A 25,781-nucleotide genomic window follows, 5' to 3' on the forward strand; every position below is an offset into this window, starting at 1 on the left:
CACTCTTCTGTGAGTTTAGTAAAAAAGTTTTTGGATGATTCACAGATTCTAAGAGCAGAAGGAGTGGTTATGTTCCAGCTAATTTGAGTCCCTTCTTAATATAAGCCATAGAGCATTAGTGATAATCCTTGCAGCAAGTTTCTTGTTCAGCCAGAGCAGGAATTTAGAATCAAATTGAGACCTTAAAAATTGAAAAACTTACAAGCCTTTAGATCAGCTTGTTTCAGTTGTCAGTTACTTCACTTGTGATAATTTTTTTAACTTCAGTTTCCAGTTTCTGCCATCTCACTGTACCATTTTCTGCTGAACAAGAAAGTCCTGTACCATCTGAAATGACACCTCCATACAAAAGGGTGGAGGTCAGTTTAAAACTTGCCCTTCTTTTGAACAAAATAAATAATAATTTCTTGCAGGGTATGTATGGCTTGCTAAAAAGGTCTCTGCCCCAAAATTTTAAAATCTTTCAAACGTTTTCCCACTTACTTTTAAAATAAATCAAAATAAACACAAATGAACAAAAAAAGGCAGGAATGAAGAAAAGCAAAATGTTGGTGACTGTTTCCATAATGTGCACATAGAGAAATAACAGCACTTCTTTATAGTCAAATAGGGAGATAATCTAAACTCATAAATTTGTCTATATAAGAAATAAATCTTATTATTTAAATGGAATGACAAAGTCTTGAATTTTGGAGGAAAAAATGAACTTAGGACCTAGCAGGTATGATGAAATAATATTCCAAATACATTTACTTTCCCTCAGTCATAAAGTTACAAACCATTCTTTGGCATATATTCCTAGTAAATTAAGGTAGTCTTCTTGTGTATGTGCAAATATGCTGGTAATTTTCATGTCACCAAAAATCCCAGATAATACAGCATCTTGCTACATATGTATATTCAAATACATATTTGTGAAAGTCATCTTTGAAAAGCCGCTGAAAAGTTTCAGCTCAAACAAAGCTAAATGGTGTTCTTCAATTCTCACCATGGAGAAGTCTAGACAAATAGATGCAGAAAGTTAGTGCCCTCCCTAAACCATTGTGTCTTCTCGGTCCCAATTGTTACTCATTTTAATGATAATGGGTTTGTAATGGATCTGTGGCAATTTCCTACAGCTTGAGATCTGAGCCAAGAAACAGATAAAATTTCATAAATAATTCCCCAGGAATAAAACTTGTGTCTTATTTGCAGCTGTCTTGAGAATATTTTTCTTTTTAGAGGAAAATAATTTGTCTCTAACTGAAGAAAGTAGTGGGTTTTGTCTGCTGGAAGTGATGCTGCTCAGTCAGTGCATCCACTGAGGTTCCCTTGAATTTGAAACATGCACGAGAGCAGCTAGCAAGATCATGGCCTAGAAACCCAGTTCAGTTTGCATCAGAAACAAAGACAGCATCTTCCCTGATGTTCTCCAAGGGGAAGAATCGTGACCTGTGTGTTCATCACCGAGTCTTCATTGCAAAGGCAAAGAGATTTTTAATTTTAAAAAGAGGTGGAGAACTTTTAAGAAGTGGTTTTCTCTAAAAGGCTTCCTGTGAAGTGCTTTACAAAAGATGTCCTTTTGTTATAGAGGAAAAACTGAGGCATGGGACTCTGATGTGAGTTACCAGCATCATCCAGGAACAGTTCTTCTTGGGATGAGACCAGAAATAGAAATCAGGTCTTCCACAGTCCTTTAAGTTGTGTGCAGTTGGCTCTCTCATCTGAAATAACATCTATCCTGTTTTCCTCTGCAAAAATACATGGCCTTCCCATATTGCTGAAATCAGATGGGAAGGTGCCAAATGAAGGAACCTCTCAAAAGTGCCCACACAAGCACTTTAAATGCTTTGTGTAGCACTGTACATGAAGCATGAAAATTACTGGTTTCGAAATGCTCCAAGATTTGTTTCAAAATGCAAGCTAAAAGTAAACCATCTCATCATCAGTCTGAGTCCTCAGAAACCTGAGTTTCAGAGAATGACTTGATTAAAAAAGAGACCTGCCTAAAGAATCTGGAATGACCTTTTAAAGAAATTCAAGCTGTTTATAGAGAAGAATAATTTTAGGGATTGGGATTTGGTCTCTTTTTTCCATTATTTTTTTTCTTTTTAAATTTTTTTACGTGACTTTTTGCAGTGATAACACCTATTCTGTAGAGTTTACAAACCAGTGCAAGGCTGAGCACATTTATGACAATAATTTATTATGACAATAAAACCTTCATTCTAAATAAAGTGCATTTTCCTGTCATTAGGGTTTTTTATGAAATGGAAAGAACAGTAGCAATGGGGTAGCTGCTAGCTGTTAATTAAAAAGAGCAATCATATTATAGGAGTAAAAATGAAAGTATTGGATCTAAATTTTTTTTTAAACCAAAATGAAAATAGAAAGGCAAAGAACAGTAATCCATACTGCTTTACCGCTTTACATCTTTAAGCACAGATTCTACAAAGAACTCACATGGACCCATCCAAGTAATATCAAACAGGACTAAGTCAGTGCCTTGAAATGTCAGGATGACACATTAAACTAAGATATGGGTCACAAATTCCTTGAGACATAGGCTATATTTGTTTAGAGTACCAATACAGTACTGCAGTAATTTGCAAAATAATGACACTTTTGTTCTGTTTCCAAAAGCCTTGAGTTCATGTAACAACAGCAGAGTGAACCAGTCTCCTGAAAGTCAAGGGGAATTTTGCTGCTAATTTCAACAGGGCTCACACCTGAAATCTAAGGCACAAGTATAAACCTTTCTAGGTAGAAAGATGTGGGGGAAAAAAAAAATAAAAAAATTGTGGAGTAACTTACATGCAAAATTGAAGCTCTGTATGCATATCTATTCTCCTTTAAGTATCAAGCATTCTAGAATGCTACTTGAAGTTACCTGTTTATCATAGCATAGTTGTGGCTCATTAGCAGGCATGAACTGTTTTATGCAAAACCTTGTGATAATCTCAGTTGAGAATGGCAAATGGCTGGCTGAGAATAAAAAATGATTAAACCTGTCACAACTTTTGGAAGATGAAATCATTGCTTTGTTCAAAGTGAACAGGGTAAAACAAATCATTAGAGCTGGTTTTCATTTGGCTCTCTGGGAGTATGAGCATGGTTCTTGATAAAGCTGGCCAATTAATTGATACATGCTTGTCTACTACTGAACAGCATCATGAGATTGTGAGGAATTATCTGCCACCAGATGTATTGAGGCATGTTTTTTTTAAAAACAACTCAAACAGAAGTTATAGTAATTTGATGCTGAAATTTTTAGTGAGGTTCTTTGATTCATTATGTAAGAGAGCTAAAATGATCCCTTCCGCCCTTATATCCAATTTTATCATAGTTTTAAAAATAATGGCTTATATTCATTTAAAAAAAGTAGTTTCACAATTACCATAGTTACAGAAATCCAAGCACCAGTCTCTGGAAAAGAAGAGAAACAAGTGCTAAGGAGTTTTGGTTGTTGACAGTAGTAATTTCCTCCTGGATGCAGCAGTCCTGTGCAACCTACTCCAGGCGGGGGTTGGACTAGATGACCTCCAGAGGACCCTTCCAACTCCAGCCATTCTGCAGTCCTGTGGTTCCATGTGACTCTGGATAAAAGGGGCAGTATCATTCATTCACTCCTACACGCCTACCTGCACATTTGCATTTTTATTTTTGGCCCCATTCTTTCAGTGAGGGACCCCAAGGCTGATTTCTTTCGTAGAAGCTGTTAAAGGAGGCAGCATCTTTGATTGGCATTTTGTTAGTAAGTCTTGGTGGAAAAGGGAGAAAAGAAAGATTCCATCTATAACAGAGGACAAAATGGACAAAGCGTTATGCCCGTAAACATTTGGAGGGGAAAAAAAAAGCTGCCTGCCATGTCATCCTTTGCGTTTCATGTAAGACACAGCCATAAATGTACTTTCTGGTCTTTAACAATGGTAGAAATTTATCAACACTCGTTGAAGTTCTGGCCATTTGCCAAGTAAGTTTGAAGATGCAGATAAACTGTTGGATAAGACTTCATGCATACCACAAGTGTCTCTTCATACTTTAATACTGCAGAGGAGAGGAAAGCACAAACATTCAATACAAAGGAGACTGTTACAGTGCTCTAGTTTTGCATAAAATAAGCAAGGATGGTTTGTTCTTTTCAGGACATGAGCCTGGGTTTCAGTTTTAGCAGCCTTTTGGTGCCAATTCTGAGTGCCAGGCTCTTTAATTTATATGTAAGGGAGACATTTCACATTTCTTTTTCATGAAACATGTTGGCCTTTAAACTCTTGGTGATAATCAGAGGCAGCAACAGGGATGTGTTGATCTATGTTGGTCTGTGTTGATGACACAGCTATTCCCTGTCTCTTCAGAGAAATATATAGGAGGCCTGGGCTGTGGGATGCCAAGGGGACCACCCTGAATTGAGCATCCCCAGATAAACATGTCAGACCCATTTCATGGAGGAAGCTGGCTCAGCATCTGGGCTAGAGCTTAGCTCAGAACTATGAAGTCGTAAAAATTGTCAGTGGTGGAAAAGCTGTCTCATCCTATAGTGTGTTATTGTGGATGTTGATTATCCTCAGTCATGAGGACAGGAGTTGGCTGCTGGTTGATAGTGCCCAGTGGGCCAAGTCTAGCCCCAAGGACATTTCTTCTACAACCTTGTCAAGTGGTTTGAAAGAATCACAAGTGCTTTTGAATGGCCAGACAGCTAGCAGCTGGAAAACGTTGTTAGCAGCTGCAGGACTGCAACAGCCGGTGATATCAGCTGCCAAATCCTTTCTGATTGTTGCCTAATCAGCTGGCTGAGGCTGTTCACAAACAGAATTGGAGACTAAAGTAGGTAAGTCCAAACACAAAAGCTGTTTGAATAGAAGATATGTACTGGGTTGGATGGTGAAGATAAATTTGGTGATATTCAGAGTTCCTGGTTGTTGTTTTTTAATAGAAGAGCCTTGTGGATTACAGGTTTGCAGAAAATTATTAGTCTAAGCACCTGCACTTAACATGAGGCATCATGTGTGTCAAATGAGGTGATGAGCAATGCATTTCTGTCGTATCAAGAATGTGGTGACATTTTATCTTCCCTTAAAGCAATGAGCGAAGGTGTCTTTATAGGCACCAAAAGATAAGGAAACAAAAGATATGAAAATAGTTTGCTTTAGAACTTAATAACTTTCATATAATACTTTGCTTTATGTTTTAATTATCCATTGCTGTCAAGGTACCTTTATAAAACAAGGTTTAAATTAAATTTGTGTGGGGTTGAAAGTCATGTAGAATCAAATCTCGTTTAAAACCAAACACTTAAAACTTTCTCATTCCTCTGGGAGCTTGTATAAAGTAAAATTGCTGCCTACTCCAAAAACCCCCACAGCATCAGGGTCAGTCATCTTACCCCAAGTGCACTTGACCAGTATGGAAAAGATAACTTGTAAGTGTTCTCCATATCCTCTCTGATTTTAAAAAATACTGAAAAATGTCTTATGAAAGGAAATGCCTGAGAGTTTCCAAGGTTTTATTTTCCCTCTGCATGGTGCATCGTGATGTTACGTAAGGATTATATAGCTTTAATTTCCATTCACTGTATACTGTGTCTTCAAGATTAAAATAGGTTTTCTAGGTATGTTAGTATTCGTGATTGCTAATATTCTTAAGGTTTAATTAGTTTCTCTTTTAGACAAATCACCCGAACAGATTGAATATTTTTGTTATATTGAACCAATTCTGAAGGTCTTGAAACAGATTAAATTATTCTTTTATTTGTGTTGATAGCTGAAGTTTCCTAAACAATATCTGAAATGCAGACATGCAGACATCATGCAAAATGAAAGTATTTGCATCCCTTCTCAAAAGACTTTTGAAAGCTTTCTTTCCTGTGCCTTACATCCTAATGTTGGGAAAAATACAGCAATGGAAGTGGCTGTTGACAATTTCTCCATCACGTGGTACTCCTTTACCAGAACAAGCAAAGAAATGGTGGCAGAACTGAGCCATCTGTTTTCTTGCGCTTCAATTTGGACAAGGCAAATCATATAGATGTAATGTTATCTTGTGAAGGAGTCACAAACCTGATGTTCTGGCTGCCTGGGCATTGTGAAGATGTAACTGTGTGATCTTAATAATGCATCAAGAGTATCTCCTGCCACTGCAGTTTTCAAGGGAACCATCTCTAGGATTTCAGCACGTCACTCCATGAGTAAGAATTTGAAGTGCGTTGGAGAGATCCCACTCACTTTGCTCAAATCTTGGAAACTGGCACTTCATTCAAGCTGGTATAAGGTAAACTCTGGAGTTGTGAAGTGAATCCAGGCTTTCCATAATTTTTTAGTGTAAGTTGGAAGAAAGACTAGAAAGTACCAAAATCTAGTTATTAGGATGATGCAGTGAGCACTTCAGTGTCTGTGCCAGTGTTTCTGAGTGCTGCTTTCCTGAAGGATCTCTGCTGGTCTGTAACCAGTGAAATAGTCATTGGTTACATATTTAAGTTATGCCAGAGTGAAATGCTGTGCTGCTTTCCATCCAGAAAGAGCAGACTTTCTGGGAAAGGCAGTTGTTACATGCCAGCTTCTCTGTCGGCCCTGTTTTATTTCAAGGAGACAACATGAAATTCTGTTTCAACTCACATATGTCAGACATGGCTGCTAAACTGAAGCCAAAGAAAAAAAAAACTAATATAGTTGGCTTTCTAAATAGAGGGAAGGGAAGGGAAGGGAAGGGAAGGGAAGGGAAGGGAAGGGAAGGGAAGGGAAGGGAAGGGAAGGGAAGGGAAGGGAAGGGAAGGGAAGGGAAGGAAGGGGAAGGGAAGGGAAGGGAAGGGAAGGGAAGGGAAGGGAAGGGAAGGGAAGGGGAAAGGGGAAAGGGGAAAGGGGAAAGGGGAAAGGGGAAAGGGGAAAGGGGAAAGGGGAAAGTCAGATGTAACTTTCTGTTTTGTACACAGTCCATACATTACATGGAGGAAGATTCCTTAATTCCAAAGAGCAGGTTTACCTTGTGGAATCAGCAGAGCAAAATGTATTGAGCTTGTTCAGTGGCACAGGCTGTAATGAGAGCCTCTGGGCACTGTTCTTCTGTGACAGGCAAGCAATGTTGGTATTGATGGACAACCTCATCTTCCTCTGTTTTGTGCTAGGAAGGAGGGTTGTAGGAATGTCTTGTTAATTTATTTGTGAATTGCTGTGTACTGATGAGAAAACAGGCCGAGTTCAACATTTGCTAGTCTTCTTTCATGCATGATTCCATTACCACTTGAACATCTTAATTCCAAGCTCTAGGTGCAATAGAAAGGTTGTCCCTGGAGGTCAGCCCCTGCTTCCCTCTTTCCAGAGTCAGGACAAGATGAGATGTGGAACATTCCTAGCTTTCACTGCTCCATCTGTAGCCATGCCTTGCTTTCTGAGAGCATAATTAATGTGTATCTATATATATTTTGCCTTTCTGTTGTTAGAAGGCAGTAACTGGATATGTAATGGTTGATGGTTAATTTTTTTTATTGGTGCATATTTGCACTAGAGTTAAGGAATCCACTTTAAAAAGCCATGCAAACAGGAGCTATCAAAATTTGATATGTCTCTCTCAAGTAATTTAATAGCAAAATAGAGCAGGTTGGCTGCAGGCAGCTCTTAAGAGTATCACTGGAACTTAGGAAATCCATTTATGTCTGCATGGGCAATGCCAGCTGTTTGTGGCTCTAGACACCCCCCTCACCGAATTAAGTTTGTTTTTAGTTATTTGGCCCTGCACTCAGATTCTGGCACCAGTGAGTAGCATCTGCACCATGTAGAAATGTTTTGGCAATTATGAGCCAATTAAATTCAGTTTGTTCCCTTGTTCAGTCCTCCTTATGATATCCAGCAAGAAGACTCATGACTGAAATATTTAGTATCTATTAAAAACCCAAAAATATCTCAATTTTGCAGAGTCTGGGGTTCTGTTTATCTCTGTACTGAAGAGATGAAGAATGAAATTTCAAGGGAAATTATCATTCAAACTTTTTCACAGAAAAATATATATCAAAACTAATTCTAAATCATGTATGGTTTTATTGTCATTGGGCCACTTATGTTAAAAAGCCCCCTGGTGACTCAGGTATTTGGACACTGTCATCTAAGGTTAACAAAACTGATGAAATAGGATTAACAAGAAAATAACAAGTATGGTGGCTTTACCCTTTCTTTAATTTCTTTTTCTTGGCAAGGCTTATCCAATGAGATATGAAGCTACTGCTTATCCTTTTTTTAACTGTCAGGTCAGATCTGCAGATAAAAGCCATCAGATGGATAGATGGAAACCGTAAAACAACAAATTTCTAGAAACACTCCTTTGTGTAATGTTGTTCTTCTTTTACTTGCTCATTAAAGATTATGATCTATTTATTGATGAGATTTATGGCCATCATTGCAGGGTATTTATGGGCCTCACAAACTTTTAATGAAGTAATTTTTGCAGTGTTCATGTCTGTTTGCGAAATACAATTATTTCTGTCTAACATTTAGATGCTGTCACTCAGTGTCAAGCTGACTTGCCCAGGTTCTCCTGTGAAAGGTATGACAGGGACTGGGTTGATCCCAGCACAGCACCTAAGCTGCTGCATTCCTCCTTGCTCTTTTTGCTCTTTGTAAAGTTCCTACACCAAAGGGGAAGTACCTTTTGGTTAGGGATCTTTAGGCACTTTCATAATAGTTGAAGTGATGTTAGAAATGTTCAGTGGTGGTTTATGGTTGATACATGAAGCCATTAGGAAAAAAAAACATTAATGCAGTTTTCAGAATCTCAGAGGGGAACAACCAGAAAGTATTCACCTGGCTGTCCAATTTTACCTTTACAATTTCTTTAAGTTACAGCTGTTGAGGGAATCCTTAAACAGAAGCAAAATAAATAATATGTGGAACACCTAAATCACTGGTCACAGCTGACGGATAAAGAGTGAGGTCTTAAAAAGACATGGTTTAGTAGATACACGGAACCTAGAGGGCTGGAATTCCATCCACTCTGTACTGCCCATGTCCTATTGTCTTTACCTGCAGATATAGGCACCATAGCAGGATAAATGGAAAAAAGCTGTTCCACTAAAGCTTATGTTTTTATACACACACACACACACATATATATATATATATAAAACACTATATACTGTTATATTGTATTTCTGCCTGATAATGCACCTTTTATTCCTGCAGAACTAAATTCTGATACCATGCAATTCAGTGGCATTTTTGCCATTTGTTTTGTACTAGAATCAGATTTTCTTCTATAGAGAATTCAGCAAAGTATTATCTAGATAAGACTATAGCACAGTGTATTAAATGAAGAAAAAGTCAATGTTGACAGGTGGGAAGCATCAAATAGTTCTTAAGCAGAGAGTTTTAAAAAGAATAAAGTATCAAATAGGGAGTAATTCATCTTGGGACATGTTCTTTCAATATATCAAATAATGAATGATAAGGAGGGAGATGTAAACACCAAGTTAATTAAATCCTTGGATGATATTGGACCAGGGAGGATGGTGTGTATCAGAGCAGATGGAATGAAATTTCTGAATCATCTGGCAAATTTTAGAAGATGAATAGAAGAAAAGGAAGATGAGTTGGAATAGGCAGAAATGTCAGACAGTTCATGAAAAGAGAAATTGTTGAATAAGACTGACATGGGGTGTGGAAATTGTTAGGTTCACACTTTATATGTATGAGCCTTTTGTCTGTTTGTATTATAGTGTGAAACCTGTTAGAATCATAGAATCATTAAGGTTGGAACAAAACCTCCAATATGGTATCGAGTCCAACCTGTGACCAAACATCACTAAGTCAACTAAACCATTCCACTAAGTGCCTTGTATAGTCATTTTTTGAACACTTCCAGGGATGGTGACTCCACCACCTAGGTAGCCCATTCCAATGCTTAACCACCCTTTCAATGAAAAAATTCTTCCTCATGTCCAGCCTGAGCCTTCCTAGGCACAGCTTGAGTCTATGTCCTTTTGTTCTGTCGCTGGTTGCCTGGGAGGAGACTCTGGCTACAGCTTCCTTTCAGGCACTTGTAGAGAGTGATAAGGTCCCTCCTGTGCTTCCTTTTCTCTGTGCTAAAAAACCCCAGCTCCCTCAGTCACTCCTCATAGGACTTACTGCAGACCCTTCATCAGCTTCAATTGCCCTTATCTGTCTGGATTCCAGCAGCTCAATGTCTTTCTTGAGATGAGGGACCCAAAACTGAGCAAGGGATTTGAGGTGAAGCCTCAGTAAACTTAAGCATTAAGCTAATTAAACTTAAACTAAACCCTATCTCATGGAGGAGGGTTCTGAGAATGTGTTGCTTTCTGTTTTCCCCATAACAAAGAGCATTAACTGAGGATGTAAGTGACACTGGAAATGATGGTGGATAAGCATGAGAGAGATGGGATTAAAAGTATGGACTTCTTCTCCTCTCTAACTGAGACATTTTATGTCATTTTAAGTTAGACCTGAGACACAGTCCTGGGATCTGCATCTCACAATGATGAGGAAGATGATGGGGATAAGTGTGGAGGTGCAGGACACTGATTTTGTGCAAGAAGTCTCACATGTCGTGAGTTGTTGTGTATAATGACAAGAACAGTCACACCCAGTGGTGTTTCTCTGTATATGTGCAGAGCAACTTCAGGGGTCCTGGTCAATAGGAACTGATACTGAACCTACAGGACAGGCTCCTTTGGCTTAGACTTTGACTGTGTGCCAGAGGTATTCATTCTGCTGTGATGCCCAGCCTCTGTTCTGTTCAGTCACCTTGTCCTGCAGCAGTTTCTCACACCCAGTGGGTTGTAGACCTCAGGATATTTATGAAAAATGAGGGAAGGGTTAAGAAAAAAATCATGTGTTTGCAGTAGTTAAACACTAGTTCTGTATCTGTCTCACCAAGTCACTCACCTGTTTTGTTTGGGATCACCTGTTCTCTCTCTGCAAGCTTCTTAAATGTAACTCACAGAGAATTGCTAAAAAGTAAGGCTATGTTAATATGATCTCATAGAAAGGGAGGAGCTTGAAGGAATTTAAAAATTCAAGGGATAAAAATTCCTTTATTTTGAGTAACCCAAGGCAGCTGTACAGAGGCATCTTTGTATGGCTAGAAAGGTAATAGCAATGACACTGCCACCTATGAATAATAATGTAATTACACAGAGCCTTGGCAGGACTGAAACTGGAATACTGCAGACAATAATAGGCCATTCACTCTGAAAAACAGAACTGGAAATAAGAAGTTGGAGCATAGTCAGAGAAAAACCAAGAAGAGGTCAAGATAGTCAGGAGTGCATTGAGCTCATCTATGATGTAATGCAGTATATTTTCTGGTAGATGATAAGCTTCTGCCAGTGAATCTATGTGCAGACTCATCTGTAGGCTTCTGTTGACTTCAGAAATTCCTGCTCCATGTTGGGTGATCTCATCCTTAGTCTGCCATTTTATTCCAACTGTGTATGGTTCACTCTACTGCCACAGAGGTGGTCTTTCTTTACATTTTGGCCTTGCCAGTTTTCTGTATCCCCTTCCAGATAAGAGACTGCCTAAGGAAATGAGCTTGTCTGACCATCATTGAACATCTGGAAGCCATCTGAAGTTGCATTATCACTATCTTGCAGACCTCTCTCTTCAACTGTCAGAGGAATATTTAGAGAATTTCTTTCTAGGCTTTCTAGCAGCTGAATTCAAGCAAAGATATTTTACAGACCCCAAGCCAGTAAAGACTTGCTTCATGAGGCTGCCCCAAAGGAAACTTAGTCTTATAGGCACAATCATTGGCCTGTATAGGATGTGAAGCTCATGGAGAACATCTTTCCATAAAGGAAGTGTAGCTGAGAGAGACTTTTTTTAAAAAAAGTTTTCCAGATAAAAGATGGGCTTGTGACTGGACTGTCACTTTGTTTACCCAGTGTAAGCCCTAAGATAGAAAAGAGTCATCAGTGAGACGTGGCAGATTTTTCTAGGGGGTTTATTACATTTTAGATAGCATATTTGTGTTTAGGTTTAACAGGTATTGAGGATCCCATTTTATTGCAGGAGTAACTTCTTCATTCCAACTGCAGAATTTGCTGTGAGATTTGCCTTTCTGTGTTTTTTCTTGATATTCTCTTAATTTTGAATTCTTCATCTCTACTTAATCCAGTGCAAAGAGCCTGAGCAGGCTGACTTTGGAGACAACTGTGATATGCCTGTTCTTGTCTTCAGATTGATCTGCTGCCAGCTATAATTGCCAGCACTTCAGTCAGTTGCTTCTCTCCTTCCCTTTTGTTTCTGCTGATACCTAGCTAGGGTTTTAAATCCTGTGATTTGCCAGTAGAAGCCACCTTTTTTTTCCTCATCCCTCAGGTCTACTGGAGTTTGACTGGGAAAGCTTGTGGCTCTGTGGATGTTTAACTAGAGTGGTCTTCTTTTTCCCCAGGCTGCTCTACCCTAAGAATTATTTTTCCCTTTGATATGATACGTCTCCTGAGTATATTTCTAGCTGGGAAGGAGCTGCCAGGGGTGGGAAACTCATGTGTGTACTGTCAGGTTTTCCAAAGCCCTAAACTCCCATGTAGTTCTCCCATTCTTATTTTAATTGAAAATACCCAAACCCTTGCTTGAGGGAACTGCATGAGACTTCCAGTGCTGGTTAATATGTAATAATTAGAGACGCAAAGAGCTTTAAACAGCATCTGAAGTCTGCAATGTGGTTGCATCAGTATGCATCAGCATGGAAAGGGGTTGGAGGTCTTTGGTGGTCTTGATCCACCCCCCTACATTCCATTCACACCTTTTGACCTCGCTCCTGCACTTGTGCTGTGCTGTGCTCTTCTCCAGGAGCCAGAGCAAGGATGTTTGCCCCAGGAAAGTGCTGCCCTACGTCTGTATGGCCCCTTCTCCAGCCACCTCTGTTCTTTCTCACAGTGTGTAAATGCAAACAATGCTTGGCTTTGCTGTCAACAATCCTTGTTTGGCCCCACAGCTATCCATCCAGCTGTTGCTGTTTGTGACATGAACATTGCCACCTGGCCTTCCAGGCTTCTACAGAAAGTGATGCTGCAGGCATTTCCACTGGTGTGGAGATATGGCATATCCTGTCTCTATACATATCATTTACCAAGAGAGGAAGAGGACTAATATTGGCACTACTTCCATGCCATCTGTTAGATGGCATCACCTCTCTGAGATGACCACCAAAGGCAGAGGTATAGGCAACAGAAAGCTTCCTGTAAATATTGAAAGAGACCAGAGATCAAATATGGAAGTGGATTACTCTAAAGCAGAAATACAGTTTGCAGTGAGATAAGCAGATAACTACTGTGTCAGTGAATGGGTTGTGGAGAAATATGGCCAGCACGTTCTACCTCATTGTGGTTGCTGGTTTGCAGCATTTTATCACTTAATAATGTAACAAATAAATTTTCAAAACAGCAAGATACAATAGGTGGTGCAGTCATTATAAATGCTCTTTTTAAATTTTTTTTTTATTATCTCAGGCAAAATTGGTAGGACACAAGTTTATAGGGAGGAAAGGCACTTCACAAAACAGAAATTGAAATTGGTAAGGAAAAAGGTGTACAATGGGATTTCTTGTTAAAATGAAATTGTGTGTTCTTTAATCAAAGGAGTGCATTTTGAGAACATTTTGTAAGAATGACCTTAAAAAGGTTGCCATGGCGAAGAATTAATGCAACATTAATTAAGAATATTGACCCAAAAATTTGGTACAGAAAGTACATGTGCTTTCAGAGAACAAAGTTGCCTCAGTTTATAATTACATTTGATTGTAGTTCTCATAGTGATTTTACAGACCTTTTTAATGGAGTAAGTGAATGGTGTAAACTGTTGCTTCTCTCCTGTAATAGTCAGCAATGAATAGTCAGAAATACGAGTTCTTCATAAATACTTCAGGCAATGCTTGGATAATTTTACTAACTTGGTCTGAAAAATTGCTTTTGGATTGCTGTGGGAGTCATGAACAAGGAAGAGCCGTGTTTATAAGGGTGTCCCTCAGAGGTGCAAATCTCTTGCCATCAGTGGTAATATGATCTCCATGCTTTTTTGAACTTCTCCTGCAGTTAGGAGGTTCCTTTCTTCTTCTCTCCTCCTTCTCACTCCTCTGTTACAAGCCCAGCTCCCAAAGGGTAATTGTACAGCTTTTGCTGCTATAGTGTTCCAGCCCACTCTGGTGGAATCTTCTCGAACCTGCACTGTGTGCCATAGAAAACCACAGATCTCAGTTTGTCATTTACAGGAGGAGCATTATCCATTAAAATACGTGTGCCTGCTCAGCTGTTCCACTTTCTAACCCTTATCATTATGCCTTCAACATACTTCCTCTTGCTAAGGATGTTGTAGAACAGGAAATTCTTCTTTAGTTACTTCTGGGCCCTTGAGAGTATAAAAAGCTGGAAAAATGGTGATTTTGTTTTGTTTTGTTTTTCCCAGTCAGAGAGAAATAAATGAAACTGAGATGTACTGGAACCGATGGTTCTTACAGGATTCTAAAAATAATAATGATTTAGCAGGTTTCTATTTGAAGAAAATTTGGTGCTAGTTGATTCTGTAGATTTTTGATCCATCCATGTTGTTATAATCAGATATTTCACTAACTGAACAAGGAATTAACTCTGGTAGAAAAGAGAAGGAAACTTCTGAAAGCTCTAGTACATACTGTGAGAATATGTTTGAAGTTGTAAGGAAAAAAATGTTAATAATCAATCAGAAATTAAACTCAGGCAGTTTAAAAATTCAGGAGAGGATGGCTAATGAAACCTGAATTAGAGTCATAACCCTTTGTGATCTTGCAAAAAGCAGTATATAAATTTAATTGGACCCTCTGGGTTTTGCAAGCTTACTTGTCTAAGGGGCTGCTGATTTCTTTAATGGAACATCATCCTTCACAGTGTCAGAGCACATGGGAATCTCTGATCACACATGCCAGATGTCACATTTTGTGACACTTTTAAACCTTGAAAAGCTGTTGTAGTTTTGGAAATCTATAAAAACCAAGAATGGCATGCTTTGTTCACTAGTGGTTCTTTTTCAAAAGGCTATTGGTACTGAAATGCTGTCAATAATTACAACGCCTCTGGTAAAATAGTGTCAGAGTGTATACGTATAAATTGAAGCTTAAATAATGATGTGAAGTATTGTATGTTCATAAAATGAAGTGGCTGTCTTGATTTTTGCAGCAGAAGATACTTTAAAATCTTTGGTAGTACTAAATGCAACTTTTTTGAAAAATCACATAATTTGTTGTAGCTAGGCTTTTACTGAAGAATGTGAATTGAGCCTTGGACTCCAAAATGTTCTAGAACAGAGCAGTAGTTCGTTTTGCTTTCTGCGGGCTATGAAAGATTGTCTCTGATACAAGATTTGGATAGCTTCCAGCAATCCTTCTCTGATCTCTGTTCTGGTGGTGCCCTGAAGAAAGTCATGCATCAGGAAGCCATTCTGACAGACAGAGCTATACAGCAGAGAGACAAACCAGCTTAAACTGGAGGAACAGCAGACAACAGATGGATACAATCAGACAGCAAAATTCAGGGAAACAGTTAGACAGTACTGATCCAGAATATGACTGAGCTACAGTGAAAACATCAAGAGCCTGTTTTTATAGATATCAGAGGAAAGAGGAGTCTTAAGAAGGAATTTGAGGGGAGATAATGAAATAGCTCTGCAGATGTTTACTGAGATTCCCTCCCAGGCATGAAGCAAAATGTGGGAGGAACATGGAGGCACTTGTTTGAATATTTGTCATGTGGAGGTGGAAGATGATCTTGTGGGTTATCAGAGAGAGATGATTGCATCTCTCTGGTGCAGCAGAGCTAGAGCAGCAGAACATAAGGAAACTGCTTCAGCCATCAGTCGGTTCCTTGGAGTTCTCAGGCTGAATCCACCAGTGGTTTTGAGAGATGTGGTTTTGGTAGGACAAGTAGAAGAGAAGAACAAGCATGGGAGAGGGATTGTTTAGGTGATTTTATTATGATTTTGGAGAATATCAATAATGTTTTTATAAGGAATCAGGGGAGGGATTCAGCTCCATTAGCTTTATTGCCTGTGCCTAGTGGCTCCAGAACTTAGTGTGCTCACACAAAGATACCTACACGTGGATCTTAGTAAGAACTGAATACCAAGGATATGAAATCTCATGCTGCTGGTTTAAATCCTTCTTCAGCTGACATTGGTAAGAGCTTTGCCTGAAACTTCAGCCAGACTAGGATTTCACTTTTTGTACTCTATGCAGTATTTTGTATTCAAGCATTTTGTTCAGCTTGCAGATGATGATACTGCTTTAATTAAAATTTCCTACGAGCTCTTGATTTAACTCCCCTATCCATCTGTTATTTCACTAATATCCCAGATAATGTCTTACAGTAGCTCCCAGAGAGCCTAGAAAAAAAAAAGTTATAACATCATTTACTGTTGCATTGTGAAGTACAATCAATGCATTATCTTTTCTAAGGGCTCCTACATCCTGAAGTAAAGCTTGGCTCTGAGAGCCAAGTCCAAGAGGTGTGAGCAGGTATCTCCACACATCAGTGTGCAGTTCCTTATGGAAAATAATGACTTGGATGTCAAAAGCAGTACAGCTGCCTGTGTCCCTGAGACAGTGTCCCTCAGTTTAGGGTCAGCCCCGTGTTAGTGCAGTGGCGTTGCCCAGCATTGGAACAAGCTAGTTTAGTGCATGTTGGGCTGTTTTGGTACCACTGCACTGTAGAGCGGGTGTGCTTTAAATAGAACATATCTATAGATGCTTTTTAATAATGTGCTCTATTTTTTCTGATATATTCTATTCTGAAGAACTTTTTCTTCTCTTTCTGAGCTGAAAAATTGTGCCACAATAATAAGCAAGAGCACTCCTAAGAAGTGAATACATGTGAAAAGAACAACTCATTATTTGAATAGGTTTGCCTGAAGGGGCAATTTCTAAACTTTTAGTAAAATTCCATTCCTTTCCTTCATGTTAATTAAATGAAAGCTGGGGGGATAGGAGAGCATAATATAGTAGTGTGATATATCTGTGCCACAGCTCAAGAACCATCTTACCTCCCTTGGCTTTTTATTGAGTGCTGTGATATTTCGTTTTCAATAATGAACTGCTTTTATGCAAAAGTTTTCAGTCCTAACAAATGAAAGGAGGAACATGTTTACAGGAAACAAAAATTGCATAATCTCAGCAGAAGTCTATGACTGAATCACTGCTCTGTTCAATCCTGTGCCATTTGATATGGCATCAGGAGGTTTCTTGCTTCCATTGACTTGAATAAGAAAAGGATAAATGACCACTGCCATTAAGGCGTCAGGGCCACATTTGTCTCAGTTACAAATTATCCCTGTAGTAAAATAGGATTAAATAGTCCATGTTTATGACCTCCAACAAAATCTTCTAGGGAGATAATGTTATGCTTGGAATCAGTCTTTTCAGGCATTCTGGTGGAGTGGGTTAATGCAGTAGCAATATTTCTCCAGGTTTCCCCCCAGTTCTCATTTTCTCACTTGGAAGCAGTGACTTCTGGCTGCTTTGTGCTGGACCACATGCAGACACAGCAGGAGTCTCTTGGCTTCTCTGACTGCATCTGCTGTCCAAGCAACTGCTCCTCACTCCCTCAGAGGAAGACACAGTGGGCAAATAGAAATACTTTGCAGGCCAGATGGGGCTAATGGAGCACAAACTGGAGCATTCTGACCAAAATGCATATTTAATTGCAAGTTGTTTCTTGAATTTCTGGCATGGACTGTGCTTGACTGGTTTCTGGTGACCATGATCTGGTTTTGCATTTTTCCACTCCTGATCATGTCAGTATTATTCAGAGGCACTCAGACTTTCCAGGAATGGCTTAATCCCTCTGAGATCCGACATACGTACATGCATTCAGGTAGTTCTCCAGTAGTGCAGTTATGTTAAGTGGCACTCCTACAATTATAACTGTTGTCACATCCACTGTGATAGTTTCTGGGAAAATGTGCTTTGATTGTTTTTGTTTCATTAGGTTGTGTTTTTCACTCAAAAGGTTGGATTTAAGTTTGTGTATCCGAAGGAAAGTTAATGTTGCTTGTTCAGAATGTAAGGAATTTCCTTCAGGCCTTTGCTTTTGCCTTTCATACCTTTAGGAGCAATTCTCTAGATTTCACCAGCTAGGTGGGGGCTGATTAGGGTAACGTATATGAGGTATGCCAGGAGTGACAGTCTTGCTGGTCTTTGTTATCCACTTGTTTGGGTTTTTTTGTTTGTTTGTTTGTTTTTTACATACTCTGATATCCCAAAATTAGATGTGTTACATCTGTTACATATACATATGAGACCCATAACATTTGTGGACTTCTTTCAGAATATCCTTTGGACCAGATGATTTCAGTGTTACAACCTGCTTCTTAACATTTCCCCTGTTGCTTATTTAAACAAGGGATGCTCCTTTACCTCCTCTGTCAAATAATTCAAATTGTAGATCTAATTGTAGATCTCTTAAAGCAATTGCTGCTGCACTCTGCACCAGCAGTGGTATCATTCCATTTGTGGAAAATAAACCCTTGTTAAGTAAATGTGGTATGTGTTATGTAAGAGGAAACATTTAATGAGCAGATACTTTAAGTTCTGTTTATATTGTATGCACCTGATCAGTTAAGTTTTTCTTGGCCCCATTGTGTAAAACAATATGTCTTTGTAAGTAAGTAAGGAGTGAATTTGTTTTCCTGATATTCCCATCATGCTGGAACTAACATACCTGACATTGCAAAGCTTTGAGATTCTTCAAGTGAATGTTTGTAGAATACTGTAGAGACTTTAAATTCAGAAATAAGAGTAAGCATATATAGGTTGAAGATGGCTTAGTTATAAAATTTGGTTGCTTAAAAACATTTCCAATGCCTTCTGACGGTGTCTGTGGCTGGGTCAGTGTCTTCTCCATTTCTGTCCAGGTAGGACACCAGGTAGGAAGTTTGTAAGACAGGACATAGTTAAGAATCAGCCTTCAGATCCATCAGAAAGTTGATAGTTATCTGTGTTCAATTAAGACACCACAGAAGAAGGAACCTAACATACGAATCAAGCAACAATAGCAGAGGTCTGGAAAAAATATCCTAAAAAGGACAATTTTGGCCAAGACAAGATGTCTTGACTGGTAAGATTATGCCAAAGGTCAGACCACAAAACTGAAAGAAATGAGATCAGACTGAGAAGTAACTTAAGTTATGGCTAAAATCCAGCCCTCCAAAGGAATTAATCAGATGAGGTTTGGAAGGCTTTGTCTGGGAAAAGAGATGTCTTCTCTGACTTTAATTCTCTGGCTATTGTTATAAAGCCCTTTCATTGGATGTGGAGTGTGTGCAGCTTAGTTATGCACTAAATAAGTACCAGTGTGTGTGTGCATGAAATTGATGTGTGTTGGGAGGTTTTTAGTGGTCTCAGGCCAAAGCTTGCTCTCTGCCAGCAGACCTGTGGGCAAATACTGTTCACCCAGCTGCTGCACACAGTGGTGGTCCCACCACACTGGGCTGTGTTCAGCAGTCACCTAAAACATGCTGATCAGTGAGTCACTCATACACAGAACAGGCCTTGAGTAAATGTCCTCCTCAAGTTCCCTTTATAGCAGTTTCTGAGGATGAATCTGCTACTGAGGTAAGATATGCAGTTGGTTTTCCATAGGTAGAAAAGAGTGTATGAAATCTTACAGCCCATAAATTTTGAGCTGTCTGTGGGTGACCTTGCTCAGATTGTCAGCAGCATAGGAAAGATCTTGTAGGAGGTAAAACTCTTGAAAATACCTAGTGACGACTTTTAAATTACAGTCAAAGTACTATCCAGTAGTATCTGAAGTATTAAAAATGGGACACAATCTCCTGAATAATCTTTAAAATCAAGTGGACAAAATGGTTATAATAATGATAGGCATGAGTTAAAGGGGAAAAACTCAGCGGTTTTTCTCCCTTTTCAGAAAATGTGTATAAGATGAACTTCCTAGGCAGGCCTAGCCAAACTACTTTCTTTCCTACATGTGACCCACCAAGTCATTGCTCTAGTACAACCCTTTTCTTTGCCTTCTAACACCAGACAAAATAGGAAGCCATAATTTAGTCACCTCCACTTGTTCAATTAAAAAATAGCTTGTCTAATCATGAGCGTGCCAAGAGATTTTAGATAACAGTTTTTCTTACCACCTGTACGTTCGTTTCTGTCCACATAAAAATTTTCCAGGAAAAAGATTTTCACATTCTGCATCCCAAGACTAATAAAAATTTAAAACAAATTTTTTGCAGGGTTTTTAATTCCAGCTTGTTTTTATTTACCTTTGTCTGATCTTTACAGCTTCCTCTAAAAGTGTGCTTTTTGCTCTTTATGCAGACTGTATGTGGATGGACCTTTTGGAAGTCCCTTTGAGGAATCCCTGAACTACGAGGTCAGCCTCTGCGTGGCTGGAGGTATTGGGGTTACACCATTTGCATCTGTGCTCAACACACTGCTGTAAGTGAGCTTAAGCCTTTAAAGACATTTTGCCCTGGTTTGCAGCATCAGTGCATGTCAGAAAGGCTTTGAGGGTCTTAGAAAACTTCCACTGGCATAAGTGAACTGGAATGATTCCTTGAGAAGATGTAGAGAATTGGGATGTCCCTAAAGGGCATAAATCCTCTTATACCAGCTCTGTAACCCAAAGAGTTGTGGCAGAGATGTGCCAGAGATGCACCAGAACTGGGACAGTGTCACCAGCCTTTGTATCCTGCCACCAAGCCTTATCAATCTAGTCACAGCCCTTCAGCAAGACTTGTTCCCCTAGTCCCAGCTTAGGTGAGCTGTGTACTCTTAACAGTTTTTTGGAATCAGACAGTTGTGACAATCCTTCTGCTGGAAATGCAAGACCAGCTCTCCTGGTTTGACTTTTTAAATTTTAAAGTCTAAGCTTGAGGTTTTAATAGAAGGGGATCAACCTGAATTCAGGTAGCATGCAAATATTTAACCCCATTTGAAAAGTTTAAAGTTTAGGTATGCATTTTTCTATTTTTCCCTTCTTGTTTCTCTCTCTATTTTAAAATTTCATTTTAATGTAAAGCCTTTGATATTCTATGCAGATTAAACCTTTCACCTCTTGCTTTTCTGTCACATTGACAGCATGGTTCCCACTAAATCCTAAGCTGTCTGAAATAGGCTTCCTTTTATGATTGCTATTGACTTTATTTTTATTTGCTGGAGTTATTGGTTAAGGGCTACAGTCACAGCCTGTTTCAAAGGCCCAGTATAAATAGCCAGCCAAAGCAGCAAACCTTCCCTGAGAGGCTGAGAGGCTAACTGGCTTTGGGAGGGCTTTGCAATGCACAAGTAAAGCATTTCTTGCAAGATGAACATGCCAGGGGTCAGCTCTAACTCCAATGTGAAGTGTGGAATTTAAATCCTGTACACATTCTTCTGTTCTTAGCCTGGGCTGGTCTTGACAGTGCTACTGAAAGTTATTAGCCCTGTGTGTCTCATAGTGCTGCAGCCCCCAAAGGCCATCTTGGGCTCCCGCATTTTCGTTCCTTGAGAGCCTATGGATCACCCTCTCAAAACCAGGGTACATTTTTGCTGAAAGCCTGGGGCTCAGGTGGATAAAATGACTGTTTTCTTTGTGATGGATTATCCCTGATAGTGTTTAGCAAAAATGTCATGGAACACAAAGATGGGCCAGCAGCAGGTAATTATGTTTGCCTCTACCAGTGTGTTTTCTGAGGCTGTAGGAATTCATACAGACACTGCAAGAAAATGGTAGTGTTCAAAGGATTTTGCAATGTCCATTTAGCTGCATAAAGCCATAAATTGACTTCCAAGGAACTAATTCCATAAACTGCCTTTGTAGCCACTCTTCCCCCTCTGCACTGTAAATATTCAAGGGAATCATTCTCAAGAAAAGAATTAAGCAGTCTTAGTGTGCTTCCCTCCTCAGTATTTAAACATCAGCAAAGCACTGGTTTAGTGTCTGATCTGCCTGTGTCTCTGCCCTGGCTTGGGAGCAGATATTGGCAGGTGTGAACATGCAAACTGCCTGATGGTTTCAGCGCTGCAGAGCAGCCAGGCCAGTCCTGTTGTGTCAAGGACACACAGGTCTAGGAGAGATCCAAAGTCTGTCCTTGAAATTGTTTCCTGCTCCATTGTTTTCCTGTTGTAGGCACATAATTTGATTTATGCTCCTGCCCTTCCCTCCACTTAGCTGTTGAACCCTGTGCCCTATTTTAAGAAATTGTAATGTACTTTACAGAAAGCTAGAGGCTTTTATGCACAAGAGTCTGTAAATAATGCCTGTTATGGGCAGCGTAACACAGAAATAGCAAGAAATGTTACATACACATGGTTGTAATGGGGGATTGCACCTCTCCTGCACAATATATCCTGACAGAGGTAGACACAGGCATATGTGTCTGGGGTGCTATTTTAAATCTATGCTGGATTTGTTTGATGAAGTCTTGCAGTCCAGCCTCTTTGTCCGGCTGCAGTGTTTCATCACCGAGAGTGGTGTTTTGTTACTGAACTGGGGCATTTCAATACAAAATGCCTTGCATTCTTCTCTTTTTATCCCTATCTATGGTGAAAGGCACTTACTTTCCTTGCTACTGTTTATAGTTCTCTTGTCATATCTGACCAGATGGTGACCCTTCCTAAGTGCTTGTCGTAGTCTAGGCAGTCAAAAAGAGATTGGAGGAAATCGTGTTTGGAAAGTCAGCAGTTAAAAAATAAAAAATATTAAATCAGGACTTGAAAGACACTGTACTCCCCAGTCTGAAAGCACTTTTTTTTACTCTCTCTGGGGAGTTTACATGAAAGGTGAGTTCTCAGTTCTGCATGCTGCCGGGGTGCTCCTGATGTCTCCATCCTTGCTCCTCAGGGCAGTGCTGTGGGAAGGCAAGGCACTGGTTGGAGCCATCAGTTATGTAGATCTATTAATCCTATATCCTTGCTGGATGTGCTAGCAACTCTAGAGTTTGGAATAAGGTATAATGAGTATGGTGAGGTGTATCATGTAACTTTTTGACCAGGCCTGGCTCCTAGGACTGGCATTTTAAGTGAACAGCAGGTTATGGCCTTCTCTAGGAGGAAAAGGAGGAAACTGTGCACGGACCATTTCAGTGACCAGAACAACAATAACCAGTGTTAGCTAACCAAGAAAGTGCTTCCTAAATACTTGTGCTTTGTTTGAATTCATTATTCATCAGGATATTTTAATTTCTGTTTTCTTTCCCAGTTAATTCGAATCCTTCCCTTGTACTTGTTTGTGTTTTAATTGAATTAGAAATCTGACACGAGAGTCCTGTTTTTCTAAATGCAATGCCAGAATCTGCCCATGGCTGCACTTTATCCACCAGCATTTTCTGAGGTCTGTAATGTATCACACATTTCCTTGACACAATGGAGCTCTGATTTTATTTGATCTTTGTGATTTTTCTACAGTGTTAATTATAATCAACCAGAGCCTTTCACATAGAAAAGCAGAATTAAGTCCTGACATTATTGCATTTGTCAGTATTTTCCACTTACAGGCCTTTTTATAAACCTAATAAAGCACTGACATAATACACTTGAACTTAGAATGTCTCCTTTGCTTTGAAATAGAAGTTTGATGATGATACATGAATCCATATTTGCTGCCCAAATCATCTGTATAGCTGACAAATTCCTAGTGTGGAAGCAGTGTCCATGATGGCTGTTAGGTCTGTGCTAGATATTTAATATTCTCAGGATAATCCTAATAGGCTGTGTTGGTCAATTCAGTGTCTGATGTATCATAGCTTGAAGAGATATTTAGCAGTTAGCTTCTAAAGGAAATTCATGTTTCCATTAATAAATATAAAACATCCTAATTAATGTTTCCTTTTTAAATGATAATTTTTAACTACCCACACATTTTATTTTCAAGTGACGGCTGGAAATGCTACAAGCTCAGAAGACTCTACTTCGTTTGGGTGTGCAGGGACATTGAGTCCTTCCGCTGGTTTGCAGATCTGCTCTGTATGTTGCATAACAAGGTAATGGGTGTTGTTTGGAGGGATCCTGACAACTTAAATGCAAGGTATGCCCACACCTCACACCTGGCATCCTGGAGAGAATGGCAGCCTTGCTCAGAATGAGTGAGCTCCAGCAGTAGCTTGGGCTGCCTGATCCAGGCTTCATTTATTCCTGGAGCTGCAGAAACCACTTTGAGTATCCATCACCAATGTTTCATTGCAGTGTTGCCATGTTCCAGTAGCCTGGGTGCTTACTGTGTCCAGGCTACTTTATGAGAATGGAAGAAGCAGCACATGCAGTCTGGGAAGCCTTGAGTGGCCTTTAGTCATTTGGCTACTAGGCAGATGGAGAAGGGAGTGGTATTTACAATTTCAAGTGTCTTTTAAGAGCCATGTAGCTTCCTAAAATAATATTTTTTACACAGCATGATGTGCTATGCAAGCACATCCTCTTCATTAAAAAGCTTACTTCACTGATGCTGAAACCCATGTCCCTCAGCTTCACAAGTGTGAAGTGACTTCACACTTACATTAAGAAAAAGAATATTATTTCACTAGCTTTTTTTATCATCCTTCCAGCTTTGGCAGGAGAATCGGCCAGACTATATAAATATCCAGCTGTACCTCAGTCAAACAGATGGAATACAGGTATGTGGCCAAATGTTGTTTGTAAACTAAACCAGACCTTGGAGTAATAGGAAATGCAAACTGTCAGTCAAAGGCGGAAGGGGATTACTGCAGATGTAAAAGCAGGAGATGAGGCCATAAACTCAGGTGACTGATTCATTAATAGAGCAATCCCCACAGCATTAAGAAAGTCTAGTGCAGTACCCTTAACTTGATTAGGTGTGGGCAGAAATCCATATCTTCCTTTTCTAGGAACAGGGTCCTTCCAGGCCAGGCCATGGACCAGACAGTTGGCCGTGTTTGGTGGGAAATCTGCATCGTTTCTGGGCTAAGAACCAAACCAGAATTGTTCTAGGAACTTGCAAGCTCAAATCTTCTTTTCCCATATATATTTTGAAAGAATCTAGCTATTTTTAAAAGCTTTTTATTTCATTGTCTCATATATAGATGAAAAGTAGAAGTTTGTTGATGTGTAAGACTGGAAATTATACTGAACTGTCAATTGACATGTATTGCCAATGCTAAGGCCAGCCTAATTCCCCAGCTCTTGGCATCTCCTGTAATTATTTATGCTTGCAATCTTCATTTTATATTATTTAGCACCTAAGCCTAGGTACACTTCTTTACTGTGCCATGTCAGGAAGCTTTGCTTTGACTACAGTGGGCTCACAGCCAAGCCTAACAATTACTGCAAAGCATGAAACGCAGTGAAAAGCCATGCCCAAAGGATTTTGATCTGCCTTCTATCAGGTGGAGATAACATAATATTCACAGCTCTGGTAGGAGCACAATCCTGTAGTTTAAATAATGTGATAGCTACAGTAGTTATGACTATGACAAATGTAATGCCTGGACAACATATGTTGATGGAAATGTAGTGCTTGAAAATGCCTAATTGATGAATTGTTAGCTTAAAATTAAAAACTGAAGCAGGACTGCAATGCAATGAGATAGGGAAAGTGAAATAATAGTCAATTCAAAAGGAGTTTTCTGATACTGTGTAGTATACAAATACTGCATAGTGATACTAATTAAGGAGCTGCTGAATTTATTTAAATCATCTTTTTGGTTGAAGTTCTTCTTTAAAGTCACTTTTTTCTGTGGCTGTTGAACAAAGCTGCCATGAAGCATAATGCTGCTCGTAATTGCTCAGTCTCCATGTCCACACAGGTGGTGTGTTCACTGATGTTAGTCCAAGGTGCTGACTGCTGCCAAAATTTGCACGGGCAGTTGCACTTCATACTCCCTTTG

General features: G+C 39.4%; 1 protein-coding gene across 3 annotated transcripts in view; it reads left to right on the forward strand.

Moving 5' to 3' along the window:
* NOX4 (NADPH oxidase 4) overlaps positions 1–25,781 on the forward strand; it is a 110,050-nt gene that overhangs the window by 68,280 nt on the left and 15,989 nt on the right. For all 3 annotated transcript variants that reach the window (XM_005516181.3, XM_014250191.2, XM_088051089.1), the window contains 3 exons: positions 20,281–20,400; positions 23,816–23,924; positions 24,483–24,551. In XM_005516181.3, the coding sequence (XP_005516238.2) occupies positions 20,281–20,400; positions 23,816–23,924; positions 24,483–24,551 (298 nt within the window). The remainder of the gene's footprint in view (positions 1–20,280; positions 20,401–23,815; positions 23,925–24,482; positions 24,552–25,781) is intronic.

Source organism: Pseudopodoces humilis, chromosome 2 (assembly GCF_049639895.1).
Source record: "Pseudopodoces humilis isolate 2021_Gansu_Grassland_sample_001 chromosome 2, ASM4963989v1, whole genome shotgun sequence".
Taxonomy (NCBI): domain Eukaryota; kingdom Metazoa; phylum Chordata; class Aves; order Passeriformes; family Paridae; genus Pseudopodoces; species Pseudopodoces humilis.